The 17,873-nt window shown below is 58.8% G+C and overlaps 2 protein-coding genes across 3 annotated transcripts; both read right to left on the minus strand.

Annotated features, from left to right (window-relative positions):
• PIN1 (peptidylprolyl cis/trans isomerase, NIMA-interacting 1) lies at positions 1–9,859 on the minus strand. 2 transcript variants are annotated; one of them, XM_051838096.2, is made up of 5 exons: positions 9,705–9,859; positions 8,399–8,614; positions 5,513–5,608; positions 1,314–1,424; positions 1–525 (listed from the first exon to the last, which is right to left on the minus strand). In XM_051838096.2, exons 1-5 carry the CDS (start codon positions 9,760–9,762, stop codon positions 416–418), a joined length of 591 nt encoding a protein of 196 aa, XP_051694056.1. In that variant the 5' UTR covers positions 9,763–9,859; the 3' UTR covers positions 1–415. The 2 variants fall into 2 exon arrangements, with proteins under 2 accessions (XP_051694056.1, XP_051694057.1); XM_051838097.2 differs by lacking the exon at positions 5,513–5,608.
• Positions 9,860–14,916: 5,057 nt separating this feature from the next.
• On the minus strand, positions 14,917–16,465 carry UBL5 (ubiquitin like 5). Its single transcript, XM_017338783.3, has 5 exons — positions 16,326–16,465; positions 15,936–16,002; positions 15,644–15,727; positions 15,499–15,536; positions 14,917–15,065 (listed from the first exon to the last, which is right to left on the minus strand). Exons 2-5 carry the CDS (start codon positions 15,989–15,991, stop codon positions 15,022–15,024), a joined length of 222 nt encoding a protein of 73 aa, XP_017194272.1. The 5' UTR covers positions 15,992–16,002; positions 16,326–16,465; the 3' UTR covers positions 14,917–15,021.
• Between the last annotated feature and the right edge of the window lie 1,408 nt (positions 16,466–17,873).

Below are 17,873 nucleotides of genomic sequence, written 5' to 3' on the forward strand. Positions count from 1 at the left end.
AGTGGTTCTGGGTTTAATCGAGGATGAAAAGGGTGCTGTGCTGTGGCCCAGAGGACCCCCAACCAGGCACCCCACGTTCGTTCGCATTTTCAACTGAATAGAGGAACAAGGTGTAACTAGAAACAACAGCGCAGGCGCCTGCCCGCCTCCAGGCCCCGGGCAGCTGAGAGGACTAGGCCTCTGGGACCCATCACCCCTCCCCAGGGCCCAGGCGCCTCCCCAGCCCCGCTGCCCTTCAGAATTCCTTGAAGCCAGGCATTGATGGCCCCAACTGCAGGTGGGTGGGTGGGGAGCGGGGACCCCAGAGCTTCCTCCCAGCCATTTAGGGTACAATAAATACTGTGTGGCAGCGGCAGGGGGAGCAGGGGCTGCAGCCCCGCCCGCCCCGCCCGCCGGCCCCAGCCACCCACAGCCCTCACTCTGTGCGCAAGATGATGTGGATGCCGGAATCTGTGAACACAGGCCCGCTCATCTCCCCTGTCCGCAGCGCAAACGAGGCGTCTTCGAATGGCTTCTGCATCTGACCTGGGAATGGGGAGGGCCGGGGAGGGAGGAGAGGTGTCAAGGCCGAGGCGGGCAGGCGGGGACGGCGCAGATGGGGCTCCTGCCTGCGCTGAGCCTCGCGCTCATCTGCGCTCATCCGTCACCCACTTTATGGCCCTGTCACGGTGCAGCGCTGTGGCTCAGCTGGGGGTGGCGGGGCCATTACGGAGGCCCTGGGAAGGCGAGGACAGCATGAGGGATGGCAGGCAGAGCTGCCACGGCCGCACATTTAGAGGCGCATTCTGGTGATGAACTGTCCTCCCAGCGCCTGGCTCCCCGCCCGGCCACAGCATCTGTCCTGCTGGCCTCGCGGGGGCATCAGGGAGCCACAGCCCCTCGTGGCCTTCCCCACTCTCCCACACCCCCACCCCATCCTGGGCCCCCGGCCCCTGCCCTGGCCAGACAGGCCGACTAGGGCTGCCCACCCGAGCTGCTGCCCTCACCCACGGTTTCCCCACCTCTGGGAGTAGAGTGGCAATGCTGGGGGACATGCCCTGGGGCACTGAGGGGCCCAGCCTTACACGAGTGCCCAATGACAGGACACAGCCTGCTTGGTGACCCACGATGTTCTGCAGCCCTTACTCACCCCTCCCTCCCCTCTTCCCCCAGCAGGGAGAGCCTCTGAGGCCCCAGGGAGGGACTGTGCTGCCACCTAGTGGACCCCGAAGGCCTGTGCAGCAGGGACTGCTCCGGGGAGCCAGGCTGGCCCACTCCAGTCTCTACCCACTGAGGGCGGCAGTGGGGGTCAGGGCTGGTGCCCACTCTCGCACCTCTGCTGAAGGCACCCAGGTCTCCCCTGGCCTTGGCCGAGCTGCAGTCGCTGAACTGCGAGGCCAGAGACTCAAAGTCCTCCTCTCCCGACTTGATCTTCTGGATGTAGCCTGTGGACAGGACAGGGGAGGCTCCACGTCAGGAGTGGGGTGAGGCCCTCACTCCTGGAGCAGCTGTGCACACCCTCCCCAGTGCCACCCGCTGTAGTGTGTCCACATACATGCACAACCCTGCAGTACGGACAGCCACGCTGGTCTCCCCAGCCCACGCGTGCGCACACACATCTCAGAGAAAAATCTAAACCAAGCCCAACGGGGTGGAGGAGAGCAAGGCACCGGGAGAGGCTCTGGACTCGGCGGCAGGGGGCTGGGGTCCTCAGAGCAGGGCTGGGGGAGTTTCCTAGAGAGGGTTTGGGGGACAGGCCCAGTTCTACCACGGGAATCCACCGAGGCCCAGCCTGCGGGCCCCAGCTGTCAGATCTGGGGCAAGTGGGAGGGGTGCTGGGAAGAGACCCCCATGTGGCCCGGGTAGGGCTGTGCAAGGCCTTTGCACTGTGGCCCCAGAGCCACACGACTCCTACTCCAGCACTTCCCCAGTGCACAGAGCACGGCGGCACAGACGCGTGACTGGGCACACCCACACACATGCACACTCCCAGTGGAAAGGAGCTGCCAGTTGTCGCCGTGTGCATGTGTGACCACGTGTGACAGGGCGCACACATACACGTGCACACACCCCCAATGGAAAGGAGCTGCCAGTTGTCATTGTGTGCATGTGTAACTGTGTGTGACAGGGCACACACATACACGTGCACACACCCCCAATGGAAAGGAGCTGCCAGTTGTCATTGTGTGCATGTGTGACCACGTGTGACAGGGCACACACATACACGTGCACACACCCCCAATGGAAAGGAGCTGCCAGTTGTCATTGTGTGCATGTGTGACTGCGTGTGACTGGCATACACACACAAACACACACACACACACCCAATGGAAAGGAGCTGCCAGTTGCCGCCGTGTGCATGTGTGACCACGTGTGACTGAGCACACACACACATGCACACACTCCCGATGGAAAGGAGCTGCCAGTTGCCGCTGTGTGTGTTACTGCATGTGACAGTGCACACACACACACACATCCTCCAATGGAAAGGAGCTGCCAGCTGTTGCTGTGTGCATGTGTGAACATGTGTGACTGAGCGCACACACACACACACACACACACTCCCGATGGAAAGGAGCTGCCAGTTGCCGCCGTGTGCATGTGTGACCACGTGTGACTGGGCGCACACACACAATGGAAAGCAGCTGCCAGTCGCCCTCCTGAGTCCAGGCAGCCCTCGAGGTGGGCAGCAGCCTGTGCTTCCCTGCCCTCCACGGGCCCTCCAGCACGCAGGGTGGCCTTGCCGGCCCCTTCCCGGGCTGCACAGCTGCCATCCTGAGCAGCTCCCGAGGCTCGCCGTCCATTCCCAGCTCGGCCAGCAGCCAGTCCCCAGGGGGCTCTGGGGGCCGCACACCTGCCGGCGGGGTTCACAGCACCCTGACACTGCCACCTGTTGCTCCTGTCTGCCCATGGACCTGCCAGGTGTGAACGTCACTGACACGGCTGCCTGGCATGTGCCCGAGCGCTGGCTGATTTAATCGGTGCTGGGTGGCCTGGAAAGCCAGCCTGGGCGTCTGCCTGAGGCTGGGCTGCTGCAGACTTCCTCAGAGTCTGGTCTGACCTACACACCACACGCTACCTGCACACCACCACACTCTACCTCCTGCGACTCTACCTACACACCATCACACTCGACCTACACACCACCACACTCTACCTCCTGCGACTCTACCTACACACCACCACACTCTACCTCCTGCAACTCTACCTACACACCACCACACTCTACCTCCTGCAACTCTACCTACACACCACCACACTCTACCTCCTGCGACTCTACCTGCACACCACCACACTTTACCTGCTGTGACTCTACCTACACACCACCACTCTACCTCCTGCGACTCTACTACACACCATCACACTCGACCTACACACCACCACACTCTACCTCCTGCGACTCTACCTACACACCACCACACTCTACCTCCTACGGCTGTACCTACACACCACACTCTCTACCTACACACCACCACACTCTACCTCCTACGGCTGTACCTACACACCACCACACTCTACCTGCCTATGACTACAGCTGAAATGGCTGTTGTAGCTATCTGGGGAGTAAACCAGCAGATGCAAGCTCTCTGCCTCTCAAATAAATAACACAAAAATTGCACAGAAGCCAGTGTCGTGGCACAGCAGGTAAAAGCTGCTGCCTGTGACACTGGCAACCCATACGGGTACTGGTTCCGGTCCTGGTTGCTCCACTTCTGATCCAGCTCCCTGCTAATGGCCTGTAAAGGCAGTGGAGGACGATCCAAGTGCTTGGGCCCCTGCACCCATGTGGGAGACCCAGATAAAATTTCTTGCTTCAGCCTGGCCCAACCCTGGCCAATGTGGTCATTTCTGGAGTGAACCAGAAGATAGCAGATCTCTCTTTTTACTTATTTATTTTTAAAGATTTATTTATTTATTTGAAAGGCAGAGTTACAGAGAGGCAGAGGCAGAGAGAGAGGTCTTCCTTCCACTGGTTCACTCCCCAGTTGGCTGCAATGCCCAGAGCTGTGCTGATCTAGTCAGGAGCCAGGAGCCTCTTCCAGGTCTCCCATGTGGGTGCAAGGGCCCAAGGACGTGAGCCTCCTCTGCTGCTTTCCCAGGTGCACTAGCAGGGAGCTGGATTGCAAGTAGAGCAGCTGGGACTCAAGCCGGTGCCCATATGGGATGCCAGAGCTGCAGTTTAACCTGTCGTGCCATAGCACCAGCCCCAGATCTCTCTGTCCCCCGCCCCCTCCCCCCGCCCCATCTGTAACTCTACAAATAAACAAAAAGAAGAAGGAGAAAAGAAGCAGCACAATTGTGACGGTACGATGTTGCCCCCGTCTGGCTGCACGTCATCCTCAATGTCCTGGTATCTGCTTTGCTGACAATGGGATGCAGGGCTCGTCCCCTCACTGCCCTGTGCCGTCACCCCTACACTGGGCTTTTACGAATATGCCCATGAGGCACAGCCACGCGGAGGACACACAAGGCCTCCCCCTATCTGCATGGCGGACTGCAGCCTCCTGGGAAGCCCTGTGGGGCAGCCCTGCTCCCGTGTCAGAAGTATCCACCTGTCACTCTGATCTAAACCGGACATGCTCAGCACAGCCCTCCGGCTCCTCCTCTCCCTGGTCTCGCCACTGGATTCCCCCGACGCCTGTCTGGGTGTCAGCCAGCGCCCCCTGCCTCCAGGCCTAAGCACTGGCTGGGGTCCTGCACCAGCATCACCCAGTAGCTGAGGCCGCAGGGATTCCCGACATTGGTAGGCTGGCCAAGGCAGCAGCGAGGGTGCAAGGAGTTGGGTCCCTGCCACCCATGTGGGAGACCTGGGTTGTGTTCTTGGCTTCTGGCTCTGGCCCTGGCCTGGTCCTGGCTGTTGGGGGTATTTGAGGAGTAAATCAGCAGATGCAAGCTCTCTGTCTCTCAAATAAACCAAACCAAACCACTTTCTCCTTCCTTGAGACTGACCTTCAGGGCGCTGGCCCCTGTGTCCCCCAGCCCAGTGTGTTCCCTCCCTCCTGCCCTGCCCTGTCCATCTTTCTCCCCTCCCCACTCCCCCCACTCCATCCAGCCTGAAACCTGCCTGTTGTCCTCTGGTCCCCACCCCTCCCCCTAAGCCCTGGCAGTGCAAGACGCACCCGCGGGAGTTCCATTTGTCACTGTCCTGTTCAGGCATCTGCTGCCCCGCCTCCCAGCAGGAGGACAGGGGCCGGCTGCGCCATGTTTACCACTGTCCCCTCAGCACCCCGTGCTGAGCACAAAACAGGTAAATGAGACAGAAATAGGCCGCAGGGAAGGTGGCAGCCAGGGCCCGGCTCTGGGTTTTGGGCAGAGATGCAGGAATCTGACACCTTCTCTGCTGGCAAGACTTCCCAATGCCCTGGCCTCCCTGACTGCACCAACAGCCTTGGCCGAGACATCACCGTGGGACCCTGACCCGGCAGGACTCCAGCCCAGCCCTGTGCAGACCCACGGCCTCTCCAGGAGCTCCTAGTCTGGAGCAGAGATTCTACACCTGCTTCTGGGTGTTCAGGACCCCCTGCCAGCCCACCTGCCCACAGCATGTTTCTTGAGGCTTCTTGAGGCCAAGCCAGGCCCCGCTCTGCTGCCCCTGAGCTCTGCGAGTCCGGGAGGTGGTCCTGCTGGTCTGTAAAATGGGGTGACAGGGGTTCCCACTTGAGAAAGCTGTTCTGAGTGGGGGATGAGCGGCCGCTGCAGCAGCACCAGCCCTCACACAGGGATGAGCTGTCCACCCATCTGCTAAGGGCTAAATGTCTGTATCCCACTCCCTCCAGGGCCTATGGTGAAGCCCCCACCGCAGTGTGACTGGATTTGGAAATGGGGTCCCTTAGGCATTGAGATCAGGGATGGATGTTGGGCCTAGTGGTTAGGAGGCCCTCATCCCACATGAGTTCCTCGGTTCAAGGCCAGCTCTGGCTTCTGACTCCCAACTTCCTGCAGGCCCTGGGAGGCAGTGATGATGGTTCAAGTAGTTGGGGTCCCTGCCATGCATGAGAGAGTCCTGGACTGAGTCCCTGGCTCCTGGTTTTAGCCACAACCAGGGGCTACTGAGAGCATTTGGGGAGTGAACCAGTAGAAGGGAGGGTGGTCTCTCTTCCTCTGTCTCTCAAAACAGAAAAATGAAAAGGTTACATGAGGGCACAAGGGCGGGATTAGTGCCCTTCCAAGAAGAGACATCTGGGTCTCTCGGGTATGCAAGACAGACGAGGACACCTAATCTAGACGCTGTCTACAAGCCCGAATGAGAGACCTCACCACGTACCAACCTGGCCAGAATCTTGATCTTGAACTTCCAGTAACTTTGAGGAAATAAATTTCTGTTGTTTAAACCACCCAGTCTGTGTTTTTTTTTTTTTTTTTTAATTTTTTGACAGGCAGAGTGGACAGTGAGAGAGAGAGACAGAGAGAAAGGTCTTCCTTTGCCGTTGGTTCACCCTCCAATGGCCGCCGCGGCCGGCGCACCGCGCTGATCCAATGGCAGGAGCCAGGAGCCAGGTGCTTTTCCTGGTCTCCCATGGGGTGCAGGGCTCAAGCACCTGGGCCATCCTCCACTGCACTCCCTGGCCACAGCAGAGGGCTGGCCTGGAAGAGGGGCAACCGGGACAGAATCCGGCGCCCCGACCGGGACTAGAACCCGGTGTGCCGGCGCCGCTAGGCGGAGGATTAGCCTAGTGAGCAGCGGCGCCGGCCTCAGTCTGTGGTATTTTATTATGGAGCCCAAGCTAACAGATCACTGTAACCATCCAAGGGAACATGAGTGAACAGACAGAGGGGTGCCTAATCCCAAAAAGGTTTAGGGACAAACTCCCTGCCCTGCCCTACAACTCAATAAGCTGCTTCTAGTCCAATGGCACCCAGGCACCAAAGGGGAAGGGGCCTGGGCAGGGAAAGAAGTCAGGATTATGTCCCCAGAAGACCTAAGATCCAGCAAGGGGCCCAGAGGCCCAGCCTAGGACCACTGGCCCTCCCTGGGTGGGGGATCCTCAGGTCGGGGCCTCCCTGGGACCCTGGGCACACAGGCATGGAGGGACGGGAAACAGGCAGGGATGGCTCCCCCTGGCTGGCCGCTTCAGGCAAGGACACCAACAGTGACACTGGGCGGGCCTCGGATTCCTGACAGCCCCTGGCGGCAGCCCAGCAGCTGCAGAGGAGCTGATGCTGGGAAGAGGAGCCTCTGCAGAGAGGTGGAGGCGCTGATTCTCGCTGCAGACGCGTCTCCCGGGGCAGCACCGGGTCCCAGTGGGCACTGAGGAGACTCGTGTGGGCCCAGGCTGCCAGCTGGGGAGGGCGCTGGCCAAACCATCGACTCCTGATCCTCTGGAACACAGCCAGACCGGGGGAGCAGTCACCTGCACACACAGGACAAGGCCCAGGCACCCAAGGCTTGTGGAAAACACACAGGATGTCTGGTTACTGAGTGCGCCACAGCCAAGGCCGGCTCACCACGGCCTCCTAGCAACCTCTGAGGGTCCTGCACCAGTCCCACCTCGAGCAGGACGACACTGAAGTCAGAGAAGGTCGCAGTCCAAGGTCACCAGAGGGTCTATGCTGAGCCCACCAGACCGCCCGTGTCCAGGCCCAGAGATCTTTCCAGAGAAGCAGCCCATGAGCCCAGGCCTTCCCTCGACCTCAGCTCCCCCATGCATATGCCTCAAGGACTGGGGTCAAGCCCCAGACACCGAGCCCACGGCTCCCGGCTCTTCATGGGGACACGCGCCCAGCCTACAGAGGCAGCCACCGAGGCTCAGAGAACACAGCTGCTCCAGGACACACAGCTGGCACAAGACCCCAGTCCTGAGGAGCCCAGGGTGTGGTGGGCCTCCCAAGCAGAGCCTCGCCCACTTCACACACCCCTGCATCCTCCCAAGTCTGTCTCCTGAATCTCTCTAGAATCCGCCTCCCCCTCATTTCCACCCTCGGCCCACCCCAGGCTCGAGCCACACTGCCTCTGCCTGCAATCTCTCCCACAGCCTCCACAGGCCCCCCCCCCCCCCCCCCGCGCTGGCAGCCTGCTGACATCCCCAAATCTCCACCTACGGAAGAGCGGGCCCGGGCCCACCTGCTCATGGTCTATCCCTTCCTAAGACCCAAGCTGGTGAGTGCAGCCCCACCGCAGCACCGACCCAGAGCTGGGAAGGCCGCTCAGCCTCCTGCCACCTTACCCGGATCACCCCACATGTCCTTTTGGCCTCCCTGCTCTGCTGAACCCAGACCTGCGTCCGGCTGCCTCCCCAAGTTCCGCCCCCAGCCCCCAGGATTTAAAGGGCCCCGCCCAGGATGAGCCTCTTCCCAAGTTCCCTCTGGCAGGAACTCCTGCAGCTCTACCTCCAAACGCCCTCTTCCTCCTGGAGTCGGCGAGCCTCAGAGCAGGGAGAGCAGAAGTGGAGAGGATCCCGGCCCGAGAGCCCCTGCTCACCGTTGATCAGCTCCAGGGCCTCCTCCTTGGTCCGGGTGATCTTCTCCTGCCGCCAGGACGAGGGCCGCCGGGACTGGCTGTGTTTGACGAGCAGGTGCGAGCAGCGGACACGCGCCGGCTCCCCCTGCCCGATTTTGCCTCCACCGCTGCTGCTGTTGCCGCTGGGGCGCTCCCACTGGCTGGCGTTCGTGATGTGGTTGAAGTAGTACACCCGGCCTGCGGGGAGGGCAGCAAACCCATCGCGTGTCCACCCTGCGCCACGGGCGGACACGGCAGCGCACAGCCCCTGTACTGAGGGGGCTCACATGCTCAGTGGGGGAAGACAGGCTCCAAACCAGCAAAGACGACAACAAGAGAACCCCAATGACTGCTAACTTCAGGGAAGAAAAAATAACACAGGGGATCGGGGGGTTCCAGCAACAAATCCAGCTGAGCCACCCACTGAGGCTAAGATGCTGTCTGTGGGCCTTATCTCCCCGAGCCTCAGTTTTACTCATCTGCAAAATGGGGGTGAGCGAATCAACACCATCAAACCTCCCCTGGGTCGACACACAAGGACTATTACTTCGACTGTGGCCACTGCGGGCTCCAGGGGCGGCAGAGGGACCCTAGACCTACTCAGAGAAGCCGGGCCAGCTCCTCGGGCGCTCGCGGTGACACAGGAAAAGCGCCAGGGGCCCTGGAGCAGGCAGACTGGGTTCCAAGCCGGCTCCAACCCCCCTGAAATGCACGATCTTGGAAGACATCCTTCCACTTCCTGGCCTCAGCGTCCCCACTTGTAAAATGGGCGCACCAACGACCCATCTCCCAGACGTGCGGCAATTCTCAGAGAACTAAAAACACGATGCGGGGTGCACACCTAACGGGGCCAAGCTTTCGATTGGGCTCCAAGCAGACTCAGGAAGAGGTGTGGCCGGCAGGTGTGTGTGCCACGCCTCTCTGCTCGGTGAGGGGTATCCCCCTCCCCAGGGAGTGCCCCGGGCCCAGCTCCCCGCAGAGCGACAGGTGCAGCAGGCCCGTGCTGGCTGCAGACAGCCGGGCTGGCAGACTCAGTGCCGCCGCCTCAGGGAGCGCCGCGGCCTCCCCGGCCCCTCCCCCGCCCCGCCCCCTGCCTCAGTTTCCTCCCGGCTCCTGAGCCTTGCAGCCCTCCACGGGGGCGGGCCGGCGCCGTTACTCCGAGGGCGACGCGGAGGAGCCCAGACCTCACGGGACGGAAGCGGGGGGCTCCTCCGCGCTCGAGGGCAGAGCTCGCGCCCTGCTTCCGTGGGCCCGCGCGGCCCTGCCCCGGCCCCGATCCCCGCGGCACCTGAGCTGCGGCTCATGCGCTTCTCCCAGCCGGGCGGCAGCTTCTCCTCGTCCGCCATCTTCCCTCCTGCCGCAGCGCCCGCTCCGCCTCCGCCGCGCCGCCTGTCACCCGCGCCCGCCCACCGACGCTGCCCATTGGCTCGGCGTTCTCCGCACCGGGGCCTGGCAGCGACGCTCATTGGACATTCCAACCGTCAGGATGAGCTCTCCGTCTTGCTACTGGGCAGAAGCGAGAGTGGGCGGATCCCCCCACGTTACACTGGTACCCGGCCCCTAGTCGGGCTCACTCAGGCCCCGCCCCTCTCCTCTCCTTGGCTCCTAAGTGGTGGATTAGAGACTCGAGACCGCCCTTCTCAACGCCCTTTGGCGAGAGCGAAAAAAGTCCCAACCCCCTTCTTGGCGCTCTTGGCGGGCGGAACCCGACCCGACAGGATAGAGCTTATTGATTGGCTGCCGGGGCAGCAGTTCCCGCCTGCCCGAGCCGTTCCCGGAAGGCCGCACGACCCTCATGCGGAAGCGTCTGGCCGCTGTGCAGGTTACTTGTGGGAGGAGGAGGCGGTGGTACCCGTGCTGTTGCCATAACAACGCAGTTGCCTTGGTGACGAGCAGCTCAGTGCCCGAAGCCTAAGTTTGGCTTCTCCAGCCTCCCTCTTCCCACCTGCTTCTTCCAGATGTCCAAAGCCAACCCGGCCTCGCTGGGCTAAACCATTTTCCCCCCGCGGGCCCTTTGGAATCTACTTATTTCCTCTCACTCTGGCTGCTTCCTCCTCCCTGGCGAGGAGAGCGCGAGAGGAGGCGCAGGTGGGAGAAGCATGAGCTGCTGCGGGGGTGGCCGGGAGTGCCAAGGGCTGCAGGTGAACAAGGGAGCGCTTTATCGGTGTGCCAGTTCCAGACCTAGCTCCTCCACTTCTGATCTGGCTTCCAGCTAATGCACCTGGGAAGACAGCGGATTATAGTCCCTGCACCCACATGGGTGCCCCTTAACAACATCGAGGCTCAGAGACGTGGCTCAGGGAAAACACAGAGGCAGGACGAGGTAGGAGGCCAAGGGCGCTGCGGAGCCACCTTGCTTGGGGGTGAGGGGGTGCGAGCAAGTTACTGAACCCCCGTGCTTCAAGTCCTCCGATTGCAAAGTCGGAGGAAGCAATACTACCACTTCTTCTGTCTGATGCGATGGTTAAGGAGTGGTCCCTATAAAGCACTCAAAACACTTCCTAGCCTACAGCTAAGATATGTTAAGTATTATAGGCTTATATCACAGCAAATTTATAGATTCATTAAAATGTTGACTACCAGTGGTGATACAAGTCAAATGACAAAAAATGAAGAACTTTTTAATGTTCTCATTTTTAAGCACATCTTAGCATAATAATTGTAAAAGATAATTGGAGTTGCAAAAATAGATTTCACCCAGCTGGCAAATGGGATAGCATTTGACACAGCAGAACGGAAGTTTTCACTTAGGAGCAGTTTTGTTCTCCAGGGGACATCTGGTGATGTCTTGACAGTTATGGCTGTCACAAAGGGAGGAAGGGACAATTTAGTGGGTAGAGGCTGTGGAGACTGCTGCACATCCTGCAAGGCATGGGCCAGCTCCCCACAGCTCAGAATTCCCCAACCCCAAATGTCAGCATTGCCACAGCAGAGAAACCCTGCCATGGAATAATCCTCAAAGCTAGGAAATCAACAGCGGTGTGAACCTCTTCACTACACACTGGTTCCATCTTCCCACTGTTCTGTAATGCTTCAGGATGGGCTTGTCTCACGCCAGCTCGCGGTGGGACTGAGGGTGTGTGTGGACCCTGGACTCCTCGCTCTGCATCACACCAGGTGGCTGATGATGTTCAAAATGCATTGCCGATTGCATTTAAGCTGTCTACTGCTGCAGAGAAAAACTGCCCTTCATGTAGGGAGTAACACCTATTTCAGTGTGTGTGGGTCAGGAATCTAGCTAGGCACAATGTAGCTCACGTCAGCAGGGTGGCTGTGGCCTCCTCTGATGGCTGGACTGGGGTAAGATCTACCTCCAAGCCAGTTCCTGTGGCTGCTGGCAGGAGTCAGCTGCTAATGGCATGCTGACTAAGTTCAAGAAATTTTTAAATCCATGGTTTTTTCATAGTATACATTTTCCATAAACCTTTTGAAGACCCCACATAGGTATGGACTTCAAAAAATTTTGCACCAACATAAACTTACCTTTTAATTCTATTTTCCATGGACCCCTCTTTTTTTTTTTTTTTTTTTTTTTTTTTTTTAAGATTTATTTATTTGAAAGACAGAGTTAGAGAGAGAGAGAGGTCTTCCATTCATTGGTTCACTCCTCAGACAGTTGCAATGGCTGGAGCCAGGCCGATCCGAAGCCAGGAACCAGGAGCTTGTTCCAGTCCTCTCACACAGGTGCAGGGGCCCATATTCTGCTTTCCCAGGCCATAGCAGAGAGCTAGATCGGAAGTGGAGCAGCCAGGACTCAAACCGGTGCCCATATGGGATGCTGGCACCATAGGCAGTGGCTTCACCTGCTACGCCACAGTGCTGACCCCTCCATTTCTCCTTTTGTAATAAATAAATACTTTAAGGAAGGCACTTTAACACCTACCAGTGCATTCTGCCACCAGCAATCACTAGTATGTTGAACCGGGGGGATCTTGGGAGAGAGGAGGAGCAGTCCAAACTTTAACATCAGCAGGGTCAGTACAGAACAGGGAAGAATGGATGGAGCAAAGTTCTGCATGCTGCTCTGGGGAAGGGCTCCAGAAAGGGGCTAGGCCCAGGTCCCTCTCCTACCCTGCAGTCAGGGCCGAGGTCAACACCAGGATCTGTGGCCAGGGGCCAGGTAGAGCCGTCGGTCTTCTCTGTACTCACACCCAGAGGAAGAAGACTGGAGACAGCACTGACACTACGTACCAGGCATCTCTGTCTTAACTGTGTTACCTTACTGAGATGTGGGTACCATCAAGGTGCCCCTTTGTGGAGGAGGCAAGAGGATGACCTTGACTTCCCTGAACCCCACTGCTATAATCCATCAAAATTCAAACCCACGCAGTCTTTTTTTCTTTTTAAAGATTTACTTATTTCTTTGAAAGAGCTACAGCGAAGGAGAGAGGGGAGGAGAAAGAGGAAGGAAGGAGGGAGGGAGAGAGGGAGGGAGGGAGGGAGAGAGAGAGAGAGAGATTGAGAGAGAGAGAGAATCTTCCATCCACTGGTTCACTCCCCAAATGGCCACATCAGGTGGGCCAGGCTGAAGCCAGGAGCCAGATGCTCATATGTGGGTGCAGAGGCCCAAGTACTTGGGCCATCCTCTGCTGCTTTCCTAGGCACATTAGCAGGGAGCTGGATCAGAAGTGGAGCAGCCAGGACTCGAACTGGTGCCCATATGGGATGCTGACCCTGCAGGCAGAGACTTAACCTATGCCACAGCACTGGCCCCAAGGGTGGTCTGACTCTTGAGGCTACGCTCCTATAGCCTGTACCACACTGCCTCCTCTGTCCACTGCCAGGAACTGTAATGCTCAAATATGCTTTATCTCACCTTTCACCACACACCAGTGAAGTAGACATGGTTCGTTCCAGTTTGGTTAAGGCAAGAAGGTCGTCTTAGCCCATTTTCTGTGGCTATAACCCCAAATACTAGAGTCTGGGTACCTTTCTTTTTTTTTTTTTTTTTTTTTTTTTTTTTTTTGGACAAGCAGAGTGGACAGTGAGGGAGAGACAAGAGACAGAGAGAAAGGTCTTCCTTTTTCTGTTGGTTCACCCACCAATGGCTGCTGCGGCCAGCACACTGTGCTGATCCAAAGCCAGGAGCCAGGTGCTTCCTCCTGGTCTCCCATGGGGTGCAGGGCCCAAGGACCTGGGCCATGCTCCACTGCCTTCCCGGGCCACAGCAGAGAGCTGGACTGGAAGAGAGGCAACCGGGACAGAATCCGGCGCCCCGACCGGGACTAGAACCCGGTGTGCCGGCGCCGCAAGCGGAGGATTAGCCTAGTGAGCCGCAGCGCCGGCCAAGTACTTTTTATAAAAATGTTTATTCAGCTTATGGCTATGGGGGCTGGGAGGCCCAAGGTGGAGAGGCCGTGCCTGGTGAAGGCCTTTTTGCAAGGGCAACATGTGGACAGCCAGAGTGGCTCTGACCGCAGGCCTCCTCTCAACATAATCCATTCACCCACGAGTGGATCCACTCCTTCGTGAGGGGCAGAGACCTCACGACCTAATCACCTCGGGACGGTCCCGCCTCCCAGTTCCTCCCTGGGAAGGTTAAGTTTCCACAGGGCTCAGTGTGTGTCCCCGTCCAATGTCTGCTACTGTAACAAAGTACCTGAGGCAAGGCAACTTCACAGAGAAGTTCAGCTCACAGTTTTGGAAACAGACAGTGCAAACAGCACAGCGCAGGTTCTGGTGAGGACTCCCCTCACTGTGCCCCCCTCCCCAACAGATGGCACTGACAGCACCCGTGGGAGACCAAGGGATCATCTTGTGACAGGGAGCCAGAGAGGCTGGGGCCCCATGACCCCTTCTGAGGGTGTGCCCCACTTGACCTCAGGGCCGCCCGCTAGGTCTCACCTCTTAGAGGTCCCACTGCCTCTCAGCACCACCACACTAAGGACCAAGCTCCCATCGCAGGATCTCTCAGGGGACACAGTCAAACCATAACCAAATCTGGTGGAGATGACATTTGACCCATTGTCTGTCCGAATCCAGAACCTATACTCCTCATTCTGTGACAGCAACTGTCCCTACCCAGCGGCCTCTTGATCTGTTAGCATGACGGTAATTCCAAGGTCTCGTGGATTCCAGAGCTCTGGCTGCAACTTTATTTTTTTTTTGTTTGTTTCTGTTCTATTTATTTGAAAGGCAGAGATACAGAGAGATTGTCCATCCACTGGTTCACTGCAAATGGCTGCAACAGCCAGGGCTGTGCCAGGCCAAGGCCAGGAGCTCAGAGCTCTTCTGGGTCTCCCACATGGGGGACAGGCACCCAAGGACTTGGGGCCATCTTTCGGTGCATTGGCAGGGAGCTGGCTCTCAAATCAATGCCCATGTGGGATGCCAGCATCGCAGGCGCTGGCGGCGGCTTTATCCACTGTGCTGCAACGCCACCCACCCCCGACCTAGCCTGAGCTGTCACTGAGCAGCTGCATGCGGACAGAGCTACAGACAAGACCGACAGCAACCCCCGTCCCCCGTGAGCCTGCTCTCATGCAAAGATGACAACACAGCAGCATCTAGGCTTTTATTAATGTGAGTTTTTAAAAACAAGCGTCCATACCCGTGCAGGGGTGCGGGTGGGGCAGGAGGGCGCAGCGGGGGGCAGGAATTCTGCTCTATTGGTAATAAAGCTCCAGGTTCATCCCATCGTGGATTTCATCTGAAGTAACCGCGTTAAGGAATCCTTGTGGTGTGCCCCCCCCTCCATCCCTCTCACCCACTCAGCTCAGTCACAGTGGCCTCAGGACACTGGGGCAAAGGAAGCCGCCTTGGGCCGGGCCATTTTGATTTGCAGAGGGTCCCGGCTGTCAAAACGTGCACGCTGCTTATGCACAACAGACACGCCGGGTCTCCCGCCACCCTGACCTCCCGTCCAACACCCAGGTGTCCCAGTCACAAATAACTTGCCTGAAGTGTCAAACTATTTCACCAGTCCAATCACCCTCCTCCCCAGCAAAACAACCGCGCAGCTCTCCTGTCCCGGGCATGCACTATGTGCCACGCATCACGCACCTTATGTGTGCAGTCTCTGGCACTAAGCAAACAGACACAGGGCTGAACCCGAGGCTCTTCCACAAGAAATCAAAGGATACAGTCCCCCAGCGACACGTGGTCCTTGAAAATCGTGTACCTAGGGAATAGAGAGACTGGCTGAGATAGCCCCGCCTAAGCTTCCCGGGGAGCTCACCGTCTTCTACCCTCGTCCCGCCCAGCCCGCAGCTCAACCGCTGCACTCACCACTTCTTAAGGACAATCTTGTTCCAACGGGTCCCCGTCTGGGCTGCGATCAGCTTCTTAAGGTCCCCGATGGTGTCATCGGTGCTGGGCCGCAGAGTTAAGGCAAAAAGGGAAGGAGAGAGAAAACGAGGAAGAGGGCGTTCCAGGGCTAAATGCGCTCTGCCAGGACCCCCATCGTCCCCTCTCCCCGGTTGAACGAAAACCACCCCCCCTGCAACACAGAGTTGCCTCCTTCAATGCCAAGGACGCCAGGGATCGCTGCCACCCGCTCCCTCCCGCTGTCGGTGGATACTTGCACTTAACGCGGACTTTCTTCCCCAGACGGTCGTTGCAAACAACCTCGATCATCCTGGCTGGAGCTACGGCAGGGAAGAGGGAGGCAGTCAGGACTTCCGGGGTTCCCTACGCCCCAGGAGCCCCAGCCCACAGGTCCCAGGCCCTAAGAACCCCCCGGTTAAGCCTTGCGTTCCTCCTCCCTAGCTCCCGGACCCGAATCCTCCCAGGTTCCAAGTCCTGGATCCCAACATCAAGGACCGCAGGCAGTCGCGTCTCCGCCCCTCCGGTCCTTTTAAAGGCTCAGCCCCACGACTCCCGGCCTCATCTCCCGCCAGCTCGCAGACCTTAGGCGACCAAGTCCCGACCACTTTCCCTGACCCTGGGCCTCTCTGTTTAATCCACGCACCTTAAATCTCAAACACGCAAGACGCCACAACCTCCTCGCTCGAGCACCAGACCCCGACCTGAGCTGACGCGAGGAAGCGGAAGCGGAAATAGGCAACCGGAAGTCGCCGCGCGCCCTGGGTGCCCGTCAACACCCGGTCGGGTTCTTCTGTATCGGGTCGGGCATTGTAGTTCCGAGGCTGGGCTAGGAGACACCGGCAGTGAGCGAGGGGCTCGTGTGTGGGTCCTGGCGGTTGCAGGGCCAGGGGCAGGGACTTGAAGAGAGAGGTAGAGGGCAGGGGCCGGCGCCCTGCCCGTAGGAAGCCCGTGTCGGAGGCCTTTTGGCTGTGGGGAGACCCGAGCAGCTATGGGAAAGCCGCAGGTCATGGGGGTCGCGGCGGGGCGGTGGTCTTCGGTTCCTGAGCCCCGACAAGGCCTCTTAGTGCAGCTTAAGGGCAACGGGGAGCGGCGGTCGAGCCCTGCAGTCATCCCGCCCGGCTCCCTGACTGCGTCCAGCGCTGGGCCTCGTACGCGTTTTGCTCTCCCGCCCACCGTCTCGGGCTGTCGCGCCGGCCCCGGCGACATCTGGGATGCTCGTCCTGGGCTGCCCGTCGCCCGGCCGGGGCCCGCGAGGAAGCTGGAAGTGGCACAACTGTGACACCTTCTGCTTCTGCATCCTCAGGGAGCGCTTTGCACGAGGCGCCAGGTTCGTTAGGGCTCCCATCCCTAATTTCAAGCAACAGCTGCCCATGGACTTGTTGAACAGAGCAGATGGGATTCCCAGTTTGCCAAGTCTAAATTGATTCACTCAGAAAGGAGGCCACCGCCTTTTCTTTTCAAAGATGTATTTATTTATTTGAAAGTGTTGCACAGAGAGAGGAGAGGCAGAGAGAAACAGAGTTTTTTTTTTTTTTTAATTTTTTTTTGACAGGCAGAGTGGACAGTGAGTGAGAGAGACAGAGAGAAAGGTCTTCCTTTTGCCGTTGGTTCACCCTCCAATGGCTGCCGCGGCCGGCGCACCGCGCTGATCCGATGGCAGGAGCCAGGTGCTTCTCCTGGTCTCCCATGGGGTGCAGGGGCCCAAGCACTTGGGCCATCCTCTACTGCACTCCCGGGCCACAGCAGAGAGCTGGCCTGGAAGAGGGGCAACCGGGACAGAATCCGGCGCCCCGACCGGGACTAGAACCCGGTGTGCCGGCGCTGCAAGGCGGAGGATTAGCCTAGTGAGCCGCAGCGAGAGAGAGGTTTTTCATCTGCTGGGTCACTCCCCCAGTTGACCACAACAGCAGGAACTGAGTTGAGCTGAAGCCAGGAGCTTCCTCCGGATCTCTCACGTGGGTGGAGCACTTGGGCCATCTTCTGCTGCTTTCCCAGGCATATTAGCAGAAAGCTGGATCATAAGAGGAGCAGCCGGGACTCGAACTAGCACCCATATGGAATGCCAGCACTGTAGGCGGAAGCTTAACTTACTGTGCCACAGTGCTGGCCTCACAAAGACTAATTTCTGTTTTGCTACCTTGTAGGCTCAGGGATAACACGTCACAGCTTTGGCCCAGCATTCTCCAGCCCC

Source organism: Oryctolagus cuniculus, chromosome 16, assembly GCF_964237555.1.
Source record: "Oryctolagus cuniculus chromosome 16, mOryCun1.1, whole genome shotgun sequence".
Taxonomy (NCBI): Eukaryota; Metazoa; Chordata; class Mammalia; order Lagomorpha; family Leporidae; genus Oryctolagus; species Oryctolagus cuniculus.